The sequence below is a fragment of the Mesoplodon bidens genome (assembly GCF_964165515.1).
Source record: "Mesoplodon bidens genome assembly, chromosome: 20".
Lineage (NCBI taxonomy): Eukaryota > Metazoa > Chordata > Mammalia > Artiodactyla > Ziphiidae > Mesoplodon > Mesoplodon bidens.
In genome coordinates, this window is record NC_138181.1 from 9,366,941 (window position 1) to 9,387,024 (window position 20,084).

The 20,084-nt window shown below is 54.4% G+C and overlaps 1 protein-coding gene across 3 annotated transcripts in view; it reads left to right on the forward strand.

Moving 5' to 3' along the window:
• Positions 1–20,084, forward strand: part of ANK1 (ankyrin 1) — a gene marked incomplete at both ends in the record, with an annotated part of 98,259 nt that overhangs the window by 26,445 nt on the left and 51,730 nt on the right. For all 3 annotated transcript variants that reach the window (XM_081221090.1, XM_081221091.1, XM_081221092.1), the window contains 14 exons: positions 190–288; positions 4,411–4,509; positions 5,052–5,150; positions 6,132–6,317; positions 7,342–7,440; positions 8,046–8,144; positions 8,420–8,518; positions 10,954–11,151; positions 12,569–12,667; positions 13,099–13,197; positions 13,689–13,787; positions 15,167–15,364; positions 15,907–16,005; positions 16,569–16,667. In XM_081221090.1, the coding sequence (XP_081077216.1) occupies positions 190–288; positions 4,411–4,509; positions 5,052–5,150; positions 6,132–6,317; positions 7,342–7,440; positions 8,046–8,144; positions 8,420–8,518; positions 10,954–11,151; positions 12,569–12,667; positions 13,099–13,197; positions 13,689–13,787; positions 15,167–15,364; positions 15,907–16,005; positions 16,569–16,667 (1,671 nt within the window). The remainder of the gene's footprint in view (positions 1–189; positions 289–4,410; positions 4,510–5,051; positions 5,151–6,131; positions 6,318–7,341; positions 7,441–8,045; positions 8,145–8,419; positions 8,519–10,953; positions 11,152–12,568; positions 12,668–13,098; positions 13,198–13,688; positions 13,788–15,166; positions 15,365–15,906; positions 16,006–16,568; positions 16,668–20,084) is intronic.

Sequence of the window (20,084 nt, forward strand, 5' to 3'; positions counted from 1 at the left end):
GATTTAACTGTCAGACAAGCTTTGGTCACAGGCTGGCTCTGCCCTGCGCCTATGTCGACACCACTCGGGGTCTCCCCTTCGGGCCCTTTGCACGGCCCCTCGCGGTCAGGGACCTCGGTCCAGCCGCCTGGACCAGCAGGACGCACGGACCCTCTAACCCCACCGTCCCTGCCTCTCTGCTCTTCACAGAATGGGCTGAACGGCTTGCACCTGGCCTCTAAAGAAGGCCACGTGAAGATGGTGGTCGAACTTCTGCACAAAGAGATCATCCTGGAAACGACAACCAAGGTACGTCTCTTGGGGGGGCGGGGGTGGGAGGTTTCCATCAAAATTCACATATTGTCCCAAACCCTAAAGACATAGAAACCAGCCCTTCATGACAGAAACCCAAGCCTGCTTCTGAACTTCTCTCGTCCTTCCAGTCACTTCCTAGTCCTGTGAGCCCCTGAAATCACCTGGAAAACACAGGACCCCATTTCCACAAGGATTCAGGGGGCCTTTATCCTGATCACTCGACTGTAAATCTAAAACCAAAACCCTTTGCCCAGTGGCTTCATGCTTTCCCAAGCTAAGAGGTCCACAGGCAGGTGCCTTGGGTCAAAATCCTCGCTGAGATGTTTCATACTCTGTGACCTGAAGCAAGTTACTCAGCCAGTGAGAAGCCTCCGTTTACTCATCTTTAAAATGGAGATTATAACATGTAGTTGCAGAATTGGTGTGAAAATCAAATGTGGTAGTGAACGTATAATGCCTATATAGGAAGAAATCAATAAATATTGGTGACTATGTCGTTCGTGAGGGCTGTGGAAGGGTCCACATCCCTCTCATTTATCCTTCTCCAACCGTGAGTCTTCCTTGGTCAGCCCCAAACCCATTTCCTCTCCTTACTGGGTCCCTTGAACAGTGAACAGTGTTCTGTTTACTCCAAGCATTTGTGCGATGTCACACCTCTCACAGCAGGACGGTTCTCCCCAAAGCAGTAGATTATAAACACCCGTGACTTAAGTCCAGAAACTGCAGTCATGAAATTGATGCACCTACATGTTGCAAAATCAGTTTCATTTCTTATGCATCTTATTTGTTTACTAAGCAACAAGCAGCCAGCATTTAACAACAGAAAATTAAACCCCCCAAATCACCTCTGTTTACTGTGTCAAGTACTGTTTCCTCTTCTCCTCCTTCCTTCGGTACATCCCATGGTTTTCTTCCTGGGCTGGCCCCTGCAGCCCCTGATTTTCCATGTGCTGTTTATTCAGCGTGGTCTCACGCACAGCCCCGATTTCAGTTCCACGCAGCAAACGTTTTACCACCTCCTGAGCAGAGAACCAGAAGAACAGCAGATAGAGAACAGATATAATTTATGGTTATGAAGTGAACTACCAAAATATTATGAAGGTAGACTCTTCTCTCGAGGTAAAATTCTGTAATTTTCATGTCATTTCCCAAAGGTGAAAAGATCTCACGGATGAAATAGACTGACTTGCTTTTTCTGAATGTGTACAGGGCATTTTTTTTTCTAACCCCATGACAAGTACCAATTGTTTCCACCCGGCTTCTTCTGTGGATGAAAGGGATGTGGTTGTTTCTCATCTGCTGCTGCCAGCTGCCTGGCTGCAAGCATGGTGCCATCTGACCGGCTGTGGTGGCCAGAGTGGCTGTCCTCCCCCTGGCATCCCCACAAGAGCTGCAGAAACACTACGCTTCAGCACGTTTACTCTCTCTGAATTTCCCCCTTGGATCGGTATTCTGCAAGCGAACGCTTGGTGTGTCCCTGTTATTTATAGAAATTGTATAAGCCAACGTGGTTTCTGAGGGCCCAACAGAGGGAGGAAAAAACGGGTGAAGCTGAAACTGTGGGCAAAGCAAGCGTCACAACAGATTGGGGAATTGTAATGGGTCTCGCAAGCAGGAGCGAGATTAAAAAAAGAAAAGACTAAAAAGCCAAAACCAATATAGGTTCCTAAACTGTGCTTAGCAAATTTAAAAGCGTGAAACAAATGTATTCTTTGCCTCCCCCTGCACCCCCCCTCCCCAGCCTGGGCACTCACTCAGCACCCACTGCAGCCACCCTCCCTGCTGTGAGCTCTGGGACTCCCTGGAAATGGAGAAATTGGGTCTTTGTGGATCCAAATATAGCTAAGTAATTTTTCCTGCTTCTTTGAGGGCACGTTCCTTCATGCTGAGGGAGGGGCAGAAAAAAACCCCATCTCCCTGTGACTCCGGACCTGAGGCTGGGGGTCTTCTTGAGCCTTGTGGCGCGTGCATGTGTGTGTGGAGGGGGGCATCCGTTCCTCACCAGGGCTGCTCTCAGCCCAGGTTCTGAAGATGTCACGTGCCGAGTGCCACGGCCAGGCCTCCACATCTCTCCCTGGCCAGCTTCCCTCCACGTGGGTTTATACGGGGTGAGTCCTGTCGTCCTGGGATTTCAGGCAGGAAAGGGCAGACGGAAAGAAATGTTCGAAATTCCCTTCTTGAGCTGGCCCGGTGCCTGACACACACGTGCTCAGCGTGTGGCGAATGGATGGATGGACACGGCACGCCTGCTCCTAGGTGGGGAGGCGTGGAGGTCTGAGTCCTGATTCCTAGAGACGGTTCTGGTGCCAGCAGCCCTGTTCCTCCTGGTACAGCGAGTGAGTTGGACCCAGGTGCCAAGGTGTCTAAGTGGAGGCTCTTTGGACTTTGAAGAAAAAAAAGATTACTTAGCATCTATATACGCATTTCTGGCACTTAGTCTCTGATGGATATTTGAGGAAGAACCCTTCTGCTTATCAAATGGGACTTAAGGAGAAATCAGAAAGACACATTTGGGAGGTAACGAGAGGACCCTCCTGCCTGAAACAGGCCACACTTTAGAGGCAGAAACGTGAGCCCTGGGGCGCCGGGTGGCCCTGTGATGCTCAGACCCTGTGATGCTCAGACCCCCTGGGGGAGGCGCTTGCCTCCCAGTGGCCGGTGGCCCCAGCGCACAGACTAGATTTGAAGTCCCTGTTGGGTGGGTTTCCTGAGATGGATTGGCAAGTGTTCATGTAGTTTAGTTAAAAACTATATGCCGGGGCTTCCCTGGTGGCGCAGTGGTTGAGAGTCCGCCTGTCGATGCAGGGGACACGGGTTCGTGCCCCGGTCCGGGAGGATCCCACGTGCCGCGGAGCGGCTGGGCCCGTGAGCCGTGGCTGCTGAGCCTGCGCGTCCGGAGCCTGTGCTCCGCAATGGGAGAGGCGCATACTGCAAAAAAAAAAAAAAAAAAAAAAAACTATATGCCATCTGAACTAGAAAACGTGAGGTCGTGTGAGATCTGTGCTCCTTAAGTAGCAGAGGGACGGATGGGTCCAGCTGTGGTCCCTGTTGGATGGACGTTGTCAAGTGGGCCTGCCCCGCCTGCCCCTCCCGGAGCAGGGATGCCCGTGGGATCACATGAGGGAGAGGGACTTGGGAGGGAGGCAGGAAGGAGCCTGGCAGGGAGGCGCATCCCGGAAACAGAAGCCACCTGCTGGACCTGAGCCCGCCCGTCCAGGAAGTGCTGTTAAATGCCCAGGATGGATCCAGACAAGAAGCTTCACACGTCCCCACCACTGCCACCACCTTCAGAGCCTGCCTGGCGTCTTAGTCTCTCTTACCAGTTCTCAGCTTTTGAAAAGTTTACCTTATACCAGCTGTGAATCTCATTTGTTTCTAGGGTTTCTTCTCTTTGGCCTTCCTCTGCTCTCTGACTTGGTGAACTCTGACTCACTGTATTTTACTTATTCGTATTCTTCCTTCGTGTTTTGCTCTGCCAGGTTCTATTCTGTTTATTTTTCCGCACTTAGTTTCAGGTTTTTCTTTTCTTCTACCGACATTATATAGTTCCTTGTACTAACCGCCCCCCAACTCCTTTACCTATCTCTGCCCTTTCCGCTTCTATCTGATGCTTGACTACCCCTCACCCCGTGCCCGCTTTGGTCCAGCCTTTGGCTGGTGCGTATTGCTGTAATGGCACGAGGGAGCTGGGCCCGCGGGATCTGTGGCCTCCTTTTCCCTGGAGCTTGGGGCCTCCACAGCCTGGGAGGAGCCAGACGTCCAAGGAGCCAGCTTGCCCGGCAGCCCTTCCGCAGGTGTCCTGGGGAGTTCTGACTGCCCGTCGGCCGATGTCGGGACGCCGAGCCCAAGTGCAGCAGATCCGTGCTGAGAAGTTGGCTTTCTTGTTCTGGGGCATTCTTTTTTCAGGCGAAAAGGGAAGAACTTCCCTCCCGGGGTTTCCAGGGCTGTTCACGATGTCTGATGGGTCAGGCACACAAGTGTGTGTGGTCCGCCCCTGGGGGCCATAAAGGAAGCCCGCTGCCTCCCCGCAGATGACACCCTTATCCCGCACCTGTGACGGCCCTGTACCTGTGACGGGCCCCTGGGAACCTCCTGTCTTCCCTCCCCGTGTTTCAGAAGGGGAACACGGCACTGCACATCGCCGCCCTGGCGGGTCAGGACCAGGTGGTGCGGGAGCTCGTCAACTATGGCGCCAACGTCAACGCCCAGTCACAGGTGATGCTCAGGGCCCCGGGCGGTGGGGCTGCCCGTCCCCTTCACCGGGGTGGACACGCTGTGTGGCCGAGTCCAAACGTATTCAGATGTCTCCAAGCACCTTCTTGCTTTTTCCTGCTTCACAGTGGACGTTCTAAGCATGATGGGGTGGGTCATTGTGGACCCCGTCTCTGTTCCTTTAGCTGAAAATATATTTAGTTGTGGCTCATCTGTGTATGGGGGGGACATGAGGGGGGATGAGGAAGGGAGTGAAATTAGGGGGGGTGGGTGTGCGGAAGAGGCTGACCATTCTGGGAGGGGCAGAAACAGACTTCCGGAGAGGATCACCCCCACCTGGTGGCCTTTTGCAGTAACCCCGCTACGCCACTGCAGAGTGTCCGTGTGTTTTTATAGCTGGAGACACAGGTGGGGATGTTGCCACAAGGGCTGGGTGGAAACAGGATGCAGGGAGAGCTGCCCGCGAGTTTGGAGGATTTTGCATTGGTTTTAGCATCTGTCAGTAACGTGGGTGAATGCCACTGGCTTTTTCTCTTGGCTTCCAGAAAGGCTTTACACCCCTGTACATGGCAGCACAAGAGAATCACTTGGAGGTGGTTAAGTTTTTGCTGGAAAACGGAGCTAATCAGAATGTAGCCACAGAAGTAAGTACCTTGGGGACGCGGCCTCGCGGCCGAATGTCTCTCGGGGGGGGGACACGGTCCCAGGGGAGCGTGTTCCTGGGACATGGCTCGGGGTGCATCCTCTGCCATGATCAATGTCCTGGGTGGTGTCGGACCCTGCAAGGGCGCAAGAGACCAAGTCATGGCCGTCGAGGGATGCCCAGACGCGTGCCACAGAAGTGACAGCAAGGGTGAGCCTGTCACCCGCACTGTGACAAACACTGGAGGCCGGGCTGGGGTGGGAGGCGTGCGTGCACGTGTGCGTGTGTGTGCGTGCACGCGCATGTGTGGGTGACAGCTCTGCCCCGGACCTTAGTGAGAAAGGCTTTTGCCGGGAAGCCACGTACACTCCTGGACAAGTCCCTCGACCCTGAGTTCTGTCACTGGTGAAACGATGAAATCGGACTAGGTGGAGCCAAAGCTTCCCTTCACTCTTAGCGTCAGATGACGTCTGCTTTGCCAGTTCAGGGGGCCCTGTGCCCCTAGTACACACCGAGGAGATTAATAACAGTAGCTCACAATTGGAACCTCGGTGCCCGGTGTGGTTTCCAGCGTTTGGTAGGCGTTCAGTAATATTTGTGAAGTGAATGAAGGAATGCTGGTCGGCCGTCCGTTCACGGCACGGTCCTGACTCCGGGTGATGGGGTGAGAGGGAGGCAGAGAGATAGGGCAGTCAAAGCTCCCATCAGCACCCAGACCAGGAGCGCGTCCTAAAGGAAACGTTAAATACGCGCCAAAGGGAAATTACTGGAGGTGCTGTGAGATGGCAGGGAACGAAAGCAGGGCCGCGAACGGCGTCAGGGAGGAGGTGGCACCTAAGCCGAGCTTGCAGGCTGGGGAGGAGGGAGGTCCTCTCGGGCAGAGGGCAAGAGCCCTGAGCTTGAAAGCGCGTGTCCTGCCCTGAGGACCGAGTGCTCAGGACGGTCAGAGCACATGGTCTCTCCTCTCCCCCTCCCTGGTCAGGACGGCTTCACCCCTCTGGCCGTGGCCCTGCAGCAGGGCCACGAGAACGTGGTGGCGCACCTCATCAACTACGGGACGAAGGGGAGGGTGCGCCTGCCGGCCCTGCACATCGCGGCCCGCAACGATGACACGCGGACGGCCGCGGTGCTGCTGCAGAACGACCCCAACCCCGACGTGCTTTCCAAGGTGAGGCGGCCGGCGGGGCCGGGATCATGCCGGGGCCCGGACCGGGGGCCCTCGGGGTCTCCACCGATTCCCGGCAGTTACCTGGAACCAGCCCAGACCACAGAAGCTCCGGCGTGCACCCCAAGCACCCGCCCCGCTGCGCCCGCTGTTCCACCAGCCAGCTGAGAGCCACAGGGGACGCCCCCCCGTTAAACTCCCGGGCAACGCCGAAGGACGTGTGCTCGCTGTGGCTCCAGGTCACCCAGAGCAGCGTCCAGGCGGGGCAGGAGGGGCCGCTGGCCAGAGGAGGACTTTGCAGTCCATCCCCCCCACCCAGGTGGTGTTCTAGAAGTTTATTCCAGCTCTTTCCCCAGCTTCCCGCCGGTTGGAGGGAGGGAGGGAAGGGTCCCCACATGGAGATGGGACCGGGGAGGGGCCTCCCAGGGGCCTGGACAGCCCGCCGTCTGCACACGCTGTCCGATGTTTTCACCACCCATAAGTTTAGACTTAACGTCTCCCTCCCTCTGGGAATAAACTTGCACTGAGTCAGTCACACAGGCCCCTGCCCCATGGTCACAGGGTTCCTCCTGGAAAACTGCTGCCTTGATTGTTAGGCGTGGTCGGGGGTGAGGAACAGAAGAATGACAAGGGGCCCACCAAGGGTCAAGGGGCCACCCAGGGGCCACCACACCCCTATAGGGGCTGAAACCGTCCCGAGGATTAAGGTCATGGACCCCATAACACTTCTCACTCATTCATTAAAATCTCTTCAGACGTAACCGTTCAGAGGAACGGGCCCAGCCTGCAGGGTGGGAGGTGACCCTGGTCCATGGTTTGTCCACGTGAACCATGGAGACTGGGTGTCCCCAGAGGTAGCACCTCACTTTTGGATGTAACTTGCCGTGGGACATCTCTTGACCCCTTCCGTCCGAATCTGCCTGCTGTGTGAGGTCCTCCGGTCCTGCCGGCTTTCCAGAACCCCAGGCTGATCCTGAGGTACAAGTGACAGTATGTGGCCTGTTTGTCCCCCTCTGTTGTGTGCCAGACGGGATTCACCCCGCTCCACATCGCAGCTCATTACGAGAACCTCAACGTGGCCCAGCTTCTCCTCAACCGGGGAGCCAGTGTCAACTTCACGCCCCAGGTGAGGCGCTTTGGTGAGGCCGCCCATGCGTGCAGGGACTGGGCGTCTAGAACCCCGTGCCCCCCTCTCGTGGCACCAAGGGACATCCCCGCACTGCAGACGTGCCTGCGGGTGAAGCAGCCCTGGATGGGTTTCTGAGAAATTGCAGCCTGTGTTTTTTTGTTGTTGTTGTTGTTGTTTGCGGTACGCGGGCCTCTCACTGCTGTGGCCTCTCCCGTCACGGAGCACAGGCTCCGGACGCGCGCAGGCTCAGCGGCCGTGGCTCACAGACCCAGCCGCTCCGCGGCATGTGGGATCCTCCCGGACCGGGGCACGAACCCATGTCCCCTGCATCGGCAGGCGGACCCTCAACCACTGCGCCACCAGGGAAGCCCGCAGCCTGTGTTTTTGATTCTGGGGGACCTGGGCTCAGCCAGCTTGCTTGTGATGAACCGAGAGGCTGGCGTGTCCTTAGAGGCTTTGAAATCTTTCTTAGGCGAGAAGAGTCCTAACAGTGGCTCAGAGTGGCCGCTTGCCTTGGGCTGGGGCAGGGCCACAGGGGAGCAGGGCGCAGCGCAGCTGCCTCCCAGGACGCACGCCCTGACCAGTCCCTTCCTCCCTTCCAGAACGGCATCACGCCGCTGCACATCGCTTCCCGCAGGGGGAACGTGATCATGGTGCGGCTTCTGCTGGACCGCGGGGCCCAGATAGAAACAAGGACCAAGGTGGGTGCCAGCAAGCTGCCCGGCAAGGCCAGGGGAGCGAGTGCTGCCTGCCAGGGCCCCACCCAGGTAGTGGGCTCCCCGTGATCAGCTAGGGAAGGGCGTCCAGCCTCTAGAAGAGCCCACAGGGGCAGCTGGAGACCAGACTGCTCCATCGAGCCGGTCCTTAAGGAAGCCTTCTCGTGCCTCTCCGGCTGGAATGATGCCACAGGTGCCCTCTCTCCAGCGACCTCTGATGGGTGCCTCTGGGGCTTTCTCTTTTTGACTGTCTTTTAAAGGATGAATTGACACCTCTCCACTGTGCAGCTCGGAATGGGCACCTGCGAATCTCAGAGATCCTGCTGGACCACGGGGCGCCCATCCAAGCCAAAACCAAGGTGCGAGCTTCCTTTCTCCGAGGAGCATCTCTTAGGCAGGGCTCCAGGTCAGGCCGACCCGGGTCGAATCCCATTTCTGAGAAACAGAGATGCTAATTCTACTAACTCAGCCAGTGTGTGTGACGTTGACCCCAATGTCTGTCACACAGGAGGCACTCAGCTCTAATTATACCTAGATCAAGGTTGGCACCCTTTCTCTCTAAAGGGCCAGATAGTAAATATTTTTAGGCTTTGCAGGCCCTGGTCAATGTCACAACAATTCAAGTCTACCACTGTAGTGGGGAAGCAGCTGTGGATAATGTGCAAACTAGCAGCCCTGTTCTAATAAAACTTTATTGCCAAGCACAGGCAGCAGGCTGGAGTTGTCCCATGGGCTGTCATTTGTCTGTACAGCTCTAGATGAGGCCTCATCTCTTTTACCCTGGCTCCAGAAAAGACAGGAACTAAGCCCTCGGGGAGTCTTCAGAGCCTGGGCCGGACTGGATGATGTTGAAAAGAAAACAACACGGTTCTTCTCAAGGTCCTTTCGGGGCCAGAGCAAAAGCCCGGCCCTCAGTTCTAACATGAGGTCTTGAGTCTTACTGGGGCTAAAGCTGTCAGACTACCTGGTCTACACCGCCTCCAGGCCCAATGCCTCGTTCTTGGGGTGAAGTTAGAAGGTGGTCAGAGCAGAGCAAGGCAGAGACCAGACCCACCCATGGTCACTCCCGAGGTTTTCTGTGCTCAGCTCCCTGTCGTAAGATTCTACACCATAAAAGCAAGTTATTCCCTGACCAAGCATCATGTGAGTGTTCAGTGGAGCTCTCTGAAATCTGGGTCATGTTCACGGCCCAGGCTGTCGTGTGTGTGTGTGTGTGTACATTTCCCCTTTTTATAAGGACAGCAGTCATATTGGATTAAGGTCTACACCAGTGACCTCATCTTAACTAACTACATCTGCAGTGATCCTATTTCCAAATGAGGCCACATCACGAGGTCCCGGTCTTTAGGACTTCAGCATGTGAATTTTGAGGGACACAGTTCAATTCAAACACTAACAATAGCCATCATGCAGCTTGATTGTGTTTCTCCCTCGCTGAAAATCCTTCTTTCAGTTGTCTCTTGCTAAAACCTAACGTCCCAGTTTCCTCGCTCAGGGGCTTTCATGATGCAGCTCCTGCCTGCCCCTGGAGTCCAGCTGTATGCCCGTGGCCTCCCACGTGTTTACCTGCATGGAGCTCCCTGGGTCCCGGGGCGGCTGCCTCTGTGGCACTGCACACGCCATTCCCTTCTCGGGGGTGCTCTTCCTGTGTCGTCTTCCTGGCGAGGTCCTAGCTCAGGGATCACCTCCCTGGGAAGCCTTCTCTCCCCACGTCCCCCCGACCCCATCATGACTCCACACTCCCCTGCTCCTCTGTGCTTTATCATGCCTTCCTGATGTCACCACACGGAGTGGCAACAATGTATCTCTCCCCATCTTTAACCTACTAGTCTGCCAGCTTCCTTGGCCTGGAATTTTGTCTGTTCTGTTTCCCCAGAGCCTATCCCATACCTGGTGCACTTTAATCACTTAATATTTGCTGAATTAATGTCTGAATGAATGAGTGAGGTAGTCTTCTCTGTCTTTAATTGTTTGAAATAAGTTGCTATTTAAGAAACAGTAAAATAGATAGCTAGTAGGAAGCAGCCGCATAGCCCAGGGAGATCAGCTCGGTGCTTTGTGAGCACCTGGAGGGGTGGGATAGGGAGGGTGGGTGGGAGACGCAAGAGGGAGGGGATATGGGGATATGTGTATATGTATAACTGATTCACTTTGTTATAAAGCAGAAGCTAACACACCATTGTAAAGCAATTATATTCCAATAAAGATATATATAAAAAAAAGAAAGAAACAGTGAGGATCCTTAACAGTTTTTTAAAGTGATGTGCACTTGTCAGGGACAAAGAACGGAGGGTTTTAGATCCAAATTCCATTTTAGCATCATTCATTCGTTCAAGACCACACTGATTGAGGACCACTGTGTGTGTTACATGCGTGCGTGGGGCGTGTAAGAGATACTAGACACAGTCGCTGATCTTAAGAAGCTTCTAAGGAAGGAGAGAAGATACATACACCCGAAAAGTTACTTATGAAAACAATTCGGCAAGTGTATAAGTACCGTCCGAGTGAGGGGTACAGATGAGAAAAGCCCACAGGAATCAAAGGTGGCCAGGGGAGGCTTCATGGAAGAGGTGGGCCTGGCTAGAGCTGGCCTGGAGGATTTGGCAGGGTGAGAAGAAGGAAGTTTGCAATCAGAGACCAGCAGGAACACGGAGGCCAGGATGAACCAGGCTCGCCCGGGAGCCACGTGGAAGCCCTGTGTAGGGAGGAGGTGGGAAGTGAGGTAGGAATTGTTGCCTGCCTTGAATTTCTGTGTTCGTTTCCTTTGCAACTGGTTGTTTTCCCTCTTCACCAGAATGGCTTGTCCCCAATCCACATGGCGGCTCAGGGAGACCACCTTGACTGCGTCCGACTCCTGTTGCAATACAATGCAGAGATAGACGACATCACGCTGGACCACCTGACCCCGCTCCACGTGGCCGCCCACTGCGGCCACCACAGGGTGGCCAAGGTCCTTTTGGATAAAGGGGCCAAACCAAACTCCAGAGCCCTGGTGAGTGGGAGGCTATCGGAGAAGGTGCCAGAGGGGCTAGGGCCAGAGCTGCATGGCTGAGCCCCCCAGGGAGGTACCCACTGGTGCCTGGAGCTGCCCTGGAGATTCAGGGTGGGCACAGTGTCGGGGGGCGGGGCGCTGAGGCCCGCAGGGCATGGCAGCGCACAGGTGGATGTGACCTTACTCCCTGCCACATCCCACACATGATGACCGAGCCCCCGTAACAGGCTGAGGTCCGGGTGGGTTTGGGCCCAGGACACCTGACTCACAAGCAGTGTGTGCGGTAGGTCTGCGGGATGTCACTCCCGTCCATGCCCAGAGCTGAGGGTTGGTGATTTCTAGCGACTGCCTGGCTTTTTGATCTGCTTTGGGGGCGAGTGAAATGGGCTCAGCTAAGCATCCTTCCTCTGCAGAGGGGCCCACGGTGGTCATGGTGCTTGAGCAGAGGTGAGTTCAGGCCTAAAGCAGATTCCCTTCTGGGACTGTGGTTCTTTTCGCTTGCCCCAGGCCAGGGGCTCCCGGGGAAGTTGCTGGCAGGGCCGGAGCGCTGCACGGAGCCTGCCCACACCCGCCATCTCCCCTCCGCCCATTCCCAGAGGAGGAGAATTTAGAAGGCGGGACAGCCTCCAGGCCGCAAGGATGGCTCATTCATTCATTGATTCATTCATTTGTTCAGAAAGCTTTCCCCGAGCAGTCCCCACTTGCCAGGCACTGTCTGGGGTAGTCGGGGTTTCTCAACCTCAGCACTGCTGACATTTGGGGCCCGATATTCTTTGTTGTGGGGAGACTGACCCGTGAATAGATGTTTAACAGCATCCCTGGCCTCAGCCCACTAGGCGCTAATATCATTCCTCCTCTCCTTGTGATAATCAAAAACGTCTCTAGACATTGCCAAGTGTCCCCAGGGCGGGGGGTGGGTGGTGAGTCAAAATCCCCTCCCCTCACGTTGAGAACCACTGCCCTAGGGGTTAAAGCACTGAAAAAAACAAGCAGACAGGCAAAACCCAGCGAACAAACAGAAATCCCTGCCCTGGTGGAGTTTATACCCTAGCGTATCATGTTCGAGTGGGGCTGAGGTACAGAAATCCATTTGACTAGAAACGCACGGCGGTTTCAGGGAACGTGCTGTGCTTCACAGCAGTTCTCTTTATTGTAAATTTCCCCTTAAGGAAACTTTACACGGCAGGGTCTTTCAGTGCCTCCAAAAATATGACTAAATTTGGAAAAAGGGTTTACAGACAACGTATCCAGGACCTCACCGGGTGCATAGTGAGAGCCACCCGCCTCTTCCGTGATTCTCACTGATTGACGTTTAGGCTGGGCAGGGGCTGCCTTTTCATCAGGAGGGTGGTCTGGGTGTTCCTTGGGCTTGAGTGTGAGCCCCCGCTTGCCTGTCTCCCTTTGTGTGGGGCTGCAGAATGGCTTTACCCCCTTACACATCGCCTGCAAGAAGAACCACATCCGCGTCATGGAGTTGCTGCTGAAGACGGGGGCCTCCATCGATGCTGTTACTGAGGTAGGAGAAACTCCGCAGGCGAGTGGACGGTCTCCACGGGCCTTCTTCCAATAGCCATCTTGAGAGTTGTTCTTTGTGGCTGCGTGTGTGTGTGTGTGTGTGTGTGTGGTGTGTGTGTGTGTGCTAGTCTAGAACTCTCAGAGGAATACATCAGGGGTCGCTAAGACCGGGAGCTGGTGTCAGATCTCAGGGAGCTGTCCAAGGTCAGATGCAAAATGTTTTGAGTTGTACATGTGGCTGGAATCACCCTGCGGTGTTCTTTTTTCCCCCTCCGGCCATTTTCCTGGAAGCAGACCCATTTCATAGAACTCCCTTTCCTTGGAAGACTGTTCTGGAGCCCCTAGAGGCAGGAAAGCTTAAGATCCATCTGGCTGTGTGTCTGGAGGAGCGGGAAAGGCTCCCCCGTCTCACTCCTGTCTGGTCTGTTCCAGTCCGGCCTGACACCTCTCCACGTGGCCTCCTTCATGGGGCACCTGCCCATCGTGAAGAGCCTGCTGCAGCGGGAAGCATCGCCCAACGTCTCCAATGTGGTGAGTCCGTGGGGAGCGCAAGCCCTTCCTGTGGACGGAGGGCTCAGAGGCGAGCATCTGCCAGCGATCCCAAGCTCTCCTCTCGAGGGCAGAGGTAGAATTCTCAGAATAGCAGGCGCTTCGGACTTGGGGGAGGACGACTGTATGTACTGACGCTTTCCCAGTTAAACGTGTCACCCCTCTGTAAGTCTTGGGGGTTTTATTTTGGACGATCATTTGGGAACTTCTGTGAGTGTTATCTGGGAATACATGTATGTTTTTAAACATTCCTTAGCTCTGGGGTTTACCTTTAAGTGTATCTTACACACACACACACACACACACACACACCAGGCATCAGCAGACTAAAGCCTGAAGTTGCTTGCTGGGGCAACTCCACCTCTTGGATGAATGCCCGCCAAGCTACTCCAGGCTGGCACTGCGGAGCTCTGTGTGTGCCCTTTTGGAAACCCAGCAGGTGTTAACACTTCCATAATTTTGTTATTTTACAGAAAGTGGAGACCCCGCTACACATGGCAGCCAGAGCAGGACACACGGAAGTGGCCAAATATTTGCTCCAGAACAAAGCAAAAGTCAATGCCAAGGCCAAGGTGAGTTCTGGAGATGGGAGGGATCCCGACGGAAGCAATTCAGGCGCAGGAGGAGCAGTCCTCCCTGATCAGAGACCAGGCTGCAGGGCTCGTGGCTCCGAGGTTCCTTGTCACACCTGCTTGGCTGCAGCACACACTCCGGTTCTGCCTTGCAAGGGTTCTGAGGAGCCCAGAGATGTGTTGGCATCAACAAAAGGCCAAGAAACAGTGTTGGGGGGGGTGGCGCGCTGAAAGGTTGCGTGGTGGTTACAGTCACAGTATCAGAAGAGAAGCAACTTTTTGAAGAAAGGGTTGCCGGTGAAAATCAAGATGCCCCCGCGATGTAAAAGGCATCTCTGAGGGACTGAGCAAGCAAAGGGTAAGAAGAGCTGCTGAGTTTGCAATCTGGCTTTGGCCAGGATCAGGCTTTCCTACCGCACAGACCGCAGAGCTTCTGTTTAGTGTCAGGACTGTGGTTTGGGTTTGAGCCACGTGAGGGAGGCGCCCAGCTGGGCCCAGTAACACAGAGACCCTGCCCACTGACCACCTTAGCTTCTGCAGGAAACTGGAAGGGGCGGGGCGGGGGGGCTAGGAGCTGGGGTGAAAAGTCATCTTTCCCCAGGTCTGACCCTCCCATAGCCCCTGGCCTAGAGAAAACCAGGGTAGCCTTCAGACAGAAAGACAAGTGGACGCTTAGGCCTCGGGAGACAGTACAGTTCTCCTCGTTTGATTGCCCTTCACTTTAGTGTGCTTTGCAGATAATGTGTTTGTTAGAATTTGAAGTTTTGTGGCAACCCCGCGTTGTCAGGTGGATAGCATTTTTCTAGCAGTAAAGTATTTTTTAATTAAGGTAAGTGTGTTTTTTAGACATAATCCTATTGCACACCTAATGGAGTGTAATAGTGTGTAAATAACTTGTATATGCACGGGGAAACCAAAAAAATTCATGTGACTCGCTTTACTGTGTTACCCAATTTATTGCGGTGGTCTGGAACTGAGCCCACAATGTCCCCGAGGTCTGCCCGTAAGAGCAACCACAATGTATAGTTTGTGCCAGACGTGCTGTGAAACATCTTATACGCGCTGTCTGCTTGATCTTAACCATAGCCCTATGAGGTCAATACCATTATTCCCATTTTACAGATGGGAAGGCTGAGCCTTTTGGGCAATTAAGTAGGAATAACAACTAACTTAAAAGGTTGTTATAAGGATTAAATAATATAGAACATATTGATTCCCATAACTCAGAGATCTGAATCTCAGCTCTTCCTCTTACTAGCTGTGTGGCCTTGAGAAAGTCACTTAACCTCTCTGGGCCTCACCTGCCTTCTTTATAAAATGAAGAGTTGGGTTAGGTAACCTTAGCATTCCCTGTTCTTTGTTTTTGCTTTGGGTTCCAGGATGACCAGACCCCACTTCACTGTGCAGCTCGCATTGGCCACACAAACATGGTGAAGCTCCTGCTAGAAAATGACGCCAACCCCAACCTGGCCACCACTGCCGGGCACACTCCCCTGCACATAGCGGCCCGAGAGGGCCACGTGGAAACAGCCCTGGCCCTTCTGGAAAAGGAGGCGTCTCAGGCGTGCATGACCAAGGTACAGCATTCCTCCTCCCATTCTCCAGAGCGGCAGGCTGGTCCCAGCTGGGCCTGGGGCAGGGGAGGGCGTTCCCACCTGCTCCTCTGTATTGCCTTGACTGTGCTGAGGGCTGCTGGGAGGAATGGACCCACAGGACTGGCCGCCACCTGTGAGCCGGATGTGTCCCGTCCTTCCCCGGGAAGGTGAACTGTAGTTTCTCATCCAGCCACCAGCCTTCGTCTGTTTATCATGGAATGGCTCAGGATCTGCTCTGGCCAGACCAGACAGGCTCTGGGATGCGAGAAGCCTGGCGGCCCAGGCCCTGCCCTCAACTAGCTGGCTGTCAAATAACAGAACCAGTGGTTTTGACTCCATCACGAGAGGGGCAGGTGGCAGCCCCATGGGCTCTGGGAGTCTCAGCAGGATCACACCTTCTGTGCCCTTTATTCTACTGGCCTCTCCATGCCAGTCGGGGTGGGACGCCTCCTTTGCCGTGGGCCCTTTCTCCAGGGAGGATGGCGGGCCTCCCCACGGTTCCGACGGCCTGTGTTTCTCCTCAGAAAGGATTTACCCCTCTCCACGTGGCGGCCAAGTACGGGAAGGTGCGCGTGGCACAGCTGCTGCTGGAGCATGACGCGCACCCAGACGCCGCCGGGAAGGTGAGCTTGACCTTCCCTCCCGCCAGGGTGGAGCCGGGGCAGAGGGGCAGCTGCACCCGGGTGGTCATCTCTGCCCGAGCCGACTGCGTCCCCCTTGCGAATGGGCAGCCGTCCAGGAAGAATGGCCTCTGGGGAGACAGATCTTTCTGACAGAGGCCTTGCCCTCCTAGAAAGACCCGGCGGCCCCTCTGAGCGAGGGTGCTGCACTGCCCCATCAGCCCCTAGGACCCCCAGGAATGGAGGTGACCCCCAGGAGTGAGGAGGTGACCCCCCCCAGGACTGAGGAGCTGGTGAACCCCCAGGACTGAGGCGGTGACCCCAGGAATGAGGCGTTGACCCCAAGACTGAGGAGGTGACCTCCCCCAGGAATGAGGAGGTGGCCCAGGTCCAGCTGCTTATGTTCTTTAGTGACTTCAGCTCAAGACTGGCTCTGAAATGGTGTCAAGCAGATTTCCTGTGTAACAGAAGTGATATGGATCCCCACGTGGTGCTGCCTGGGGCCACAGGCATGGCCAGTGGGACGTCCCCTGAGTGAAGGCTGTCCCCTGTCCATCTCCCCGCAGAATGGCCTGACGCCCCTGCATGTCGCCGTGCACCACAACCACCTGGACATTGTCAAGCTGCTGCTGCCCCGGGGCAGCTCCCCACACAGCCTGGCCTGGGTAAGCCTCCTGGTCCCCACCCCCTCCTCACCCTGTCCCCACCCCAGGACAGCAGGCGACCGCCACCCCTCAGGGAGGGCTGTGCAGAAGCAGCCCGATCACCTGCAGTGCGATGGCTGCTGACTGGGGACCGGAATGGGCTGGGAAGTGGGGAACACTACTCAGCCACAGGTCACCTCGCAGATGTGGAGCTCGTTTTACACAACTAATGTGTACCCCAAACTGGTGTCAGAGGTCAGCATGTACAGCGTGTTCGTGGATTCCGGGACCAGGGCCACACTTGGAGAATATTCAGGGCTGGGGGTGAACTCACCAGAACCCTGGAAAAAGGAACCTGTCTTGAGTGCGAAGAGTCTCCCTCAAATCTGTTTCTCTCTGGAGTTCCGGCTCTGAGATGGTGCCGTTGCTGTACATACGTTACACGTTGAGGTGTGGCCAGCGTGCACCCTCACACCAGCCCCTGAGATGCTCAGAGCCATGGGTGCATCGCCCCTGAGGGACCCGGAGTGTAGGGAGTGGATGGGGCTTATGTACGAGTGGACTGAGAGGGCGCTGTACAAGGTACAGGGATAAAGCTGGACGCGAGGATCATTTTGGGGGGCCAGGCCGTCCCCTGTGGGGTGAGAAGGTGTGCAGGGTCTGTGAGGGGAGGGGGGCCAGGGGGCTGGTGGCCATGCAGATGAAGGGCGAGGAGAGGGGGCAGGGCTTGGGTGCAAAGGACATCGCAGTCCCTGAGCTCACCCCAGTGCTCAGCCCTGTGGCAGGAGGGAGCCATGGGTGGGTCAGAGTGTGATTCCAGCCGACACCTGCTGACTTCCATGGGGACGCAGGGAAAGTCAGGGCCGGGCTTCAGTTTGCCTTCCCCTCTCAGAATGGATGCTCATCTGAATTTTACAGCCTCACTTTCCTGCAGACACAGCATCTCCCAGGCACCCCTTCTCCTTGGGCTCTGGTCCCGCACTGTTGTAGCAGAGCCCACATCACTGTGTAGACAGCGTGCAGCCCTGCTGGGACGTGACTTACTCCTGCTTCTAAAAATAAAACGCTGGACTCCCCTCCTCCTCGCACCGCTCCTTATATAAAAGAAATCAGAGCCAGGCTCATGGTATTTAAAGGGAGCTTTATCCAAGCACAAACCCTGCACAGATGGGTTTTGTTTCCATGGCAAAAAATAGTTTCCAAAGCAGTCTGGCGATTTTGTAGAATTTCACATGCGAGTCTCTCTGCACCCAAACCAAACCCACCCCTTTCTAATTTTGATGCTAATGTTGTTTTAATGTTTAGGCAGATCTCCCTCTAGTGTGCACATTCCTTTGGACGAGCTCATTTCCTTGGGAAAGAGGAGCCTTTGACTGGCTCACACCGTTCCTGAATCTTTCCCCGCGTCCCCGCCCCCCCCCGCCCCCGACTCTCCTGCCTCCCTGCCCCTCGTCCTTGCACCTACAGAAGGTGATTCATTCCCTGTAGTCCCAGCTTGGAGAAAGCTCACAGGGGTTGGTCCCTGATCTGAGACTGATGGTTGTTCTTGTATCTTGGTTTTAACTGGGGGTCACCTGGCAGCCTGACCTGGACGGGATGCCGTTCTTCCAATGCAGACATCCTCCATTGCCCAAGTGGCCTGGACTTCTGATAATACTAACGTGAATAAGTCCTCAAGTTCCTGTCCTTTGTTCAGTAAAAGAGGTCCTAATAATCCTTGCTTCCATGCAGGGAATGGAAGGCAGGCTGCAGTCAGGCACCCTAGGTGAGCAGCGGCCTCACCCCATTTCATCCTGACTTGGGAGCTTGTTACGAATGCAGAATCTGGGGCCCCCCAGTCAGAATCTGCGCTTTACCAGGATCCCAAGTGATTTCACACACATTCAAGTTTGAGAAGCACGGCTCCAGCTAAAAGACCTGGGCTCTGGAGTCGGAAGATTCTCTGATACTCAGAGAGAAGGATCTCCATCTGGGGCTGACTCCAAATCTCAGGCCTGATCCACTGAGCCACACCTCTTTTCTTTGCTCCCTTTTGATACAGTACAAAACTCATTTTGTTTAATTAATTTTATTACAGTCAAAATGCCAATCTTGTCAGGGGAACACAACCTACGAAGAATTTAATGTTTTCTCATAACATAATCAAATTTAAAAGGAGGAACAGTAGGATGAATCATCTTACATAATTACTGAGAGAGGATGATTTTTATTATTCAATTTAATTCTTTGGATAAATGACAACTTTCCTTTCCCCAAAATCTACTTTGCAGACAGACGGATCTCACCCTGTCCCCCAGTGCTTTAAACTGGGATTTTACTGTATTGGTCAGCCCCTTTTTTTCTGTTTCTTTTCCCTGATCAGTGAATCCTGGCAGAATCAGAAATGTTGGTTTCCACAATAAGGCAGTGGCTGGCAAAGGAGATTCAGTTCTGTGGGATGGCCAGAAGGATGCTGGCCGTGGCAGGAGACCATATGCCTTCTGCCATCTGCTCTGGGACTGGGTGGGCATATGCTTGGAAACTCCTGGGTCCTGCTCAGGGGTCCTCAGGCCTGGCATCCCCCTTAGCCCTGAATGCTTTGTGGCCGACAACATCAGCCTTACCCAGACGCTTGTTGGAAATGCAGAGTCCAGGGCCTCCCTATACCGTCTGAATCAGAATCTGCATTTTACGGAGATTCCAAGTGGAATCTTGCTCCAGTTGAAAGAACCTGGAATCTGGAGTCACAAGACCAGACTCGGGTTCTCTGTTGTTTCACTTACTATGTGACACTAGAAAAGGCATTTAGCCTCTCCGAGAACTGGCTTCTTTATCCACAAAGCAGGGTAGTAATAAAAATGCCTGTCTTACTTGCTGTACGTGGGTTGCAGTGAAGCTTAAAAAGGATAATGTAGGTGGAAGTGGTTTCCAACAGTGATGATCAAAGTAGGCTGCCTGCAGTGGGGTACGGAGTTTGCTCCCACGCACTGCTTCCTTCATTGAGAAAGTCTTCCTCCCAAGACAAAGGGGAAAGGAAAGCCAGCTGAATAGAGAGTACACAGTGACGTAGCTGATTTACTGTGGGACCAATCTCCTCATCTCATAACGGACTTCACAGATTTGTGAACCAGGGCACTGCAAAACCATACAAAGGTTTATTCATTTTATATCTCAATTTTGGAAAGCACCTTCACATATATTATCATATTTGATCCATTCAACAACTTTAAGAACAAGGTAGATGTTACTATCCTCTTACAATGGCTTAAAAAATACAAAAGGAAGTCTAGTTGACGATCTTGCCCCTAGTCACATGGCTGGTTAAAGTGGACCAAGGACTGACTCCACACCCCCAGGTCCCTTGCTGGGGACATGTACTCTTAACGCCACCTGCCTGAAGCCACCAGGCCCAGGGGGAGCTCTTGGCCCAACATCACGAGGAGAGAAGGTCTCTGTTCC